The sequence below is a fragment of the Sinocyclocheilus grahami genome, unplaced genomic scaffold (assembly GCF_001515645.1).
Source record: "Sinocyclocheilus grahami isolate Dianchi unplaced genomic scaffold, SAMN03320097.WGS_v1.1 scaffold1554.1, whole genome shotgun sequence".
NCBI classification, from domain to species: Eukaryota; Metazoa; Chordata; class Actinopteri; order Cypriniformes; family Cyprinidae; genus Sinocyclocheilus; species Sinocyclocheilus grahami.
The window spans coordinates 172,089-172,764 of record NW_015506733.1 but is presented as its reverse complement, the minus strand read 5'-3'; the positions used below and the strand labels follow the sequence as shown (position 1 = coordinate 172,764).

Here is a 676-nt window from a genome sequence, read left to right as displayed (position 1 = left end):
AACTTTCACCGTTTTAATTGCTTTTTGTTTAATAGAAAATCGTATGGTATCAATGGAACGCTCCACGTGACAAATATTGTCTTTCTGACGCAAGCGCGTTGCCTGTGACGTCAGTGCGGTTGGCGCGTATAAAAGCGCGGGAATGGGCGGGGCTTGCGGGCAGAGTGTTTGTGAGAGAAGCTAACAATGGTGCAACTTTCTAAAACTGGAGTGAAAAACACGCTCAAAGCTGGTCATCCTCCCGCAGGTTTGGACTTTTGGTTACATGTGGAACTTCTAAAGTCGTTTGTACTCTTTTAATGTTGACTTCTTGTTTTGTTTGCGCTGTTTTAATCGTTTAAATCCATTTTTATGGATATACATTGTTTTTGCTGCAGCGGTTCAGTGTTATTTATTGTAGTCTGTGTTATGTTTTATTAATCGATAAGTGTTTATCGCTGCGTTATTGTCGTTACCGTGCTTGTGCATGTGTAGTTCAGGCAGGTAGTGTGTTTGCACCGATATAAAGTTGGTTCGACGTTTAGCTAGGGACCGTCTACAAACTACATGTACAGGATAAAACGATGAATGTTTTCCCACCGAAATGTTTTTTACAATTTAACAAAACAAGAGCAAATAGTGCACCAAGCTCTTTGAAATATATAAAGACAAACACTTATAACGCTCACTTGAATTT

General features: G+C 39.6%; 1 protein-coding gene across 1 annotated transcript in view; it reads left to right on the top strand.

Annotated features, from left to right (window-relative positions):
- Positions 1-144: 144 nt before the first annotated feature.
- LOC107571149 (death-associated protein-like 1-B) overlaps positions 145-676 on the top strand; it is an 8,361-nt gene continuing 7,829 nt past the window's right edge. The window contains exon 1 of the mRNA XM_016257437.1: positions 145-247. Within this exon, the coding sequence (XP_016112923.1) occupies positions 187-247 (61 nt within the window). The 5' untranslated portion in view covers positions 145-186. The remainder of the gene's footprint in view (positions 248-676) is intronic.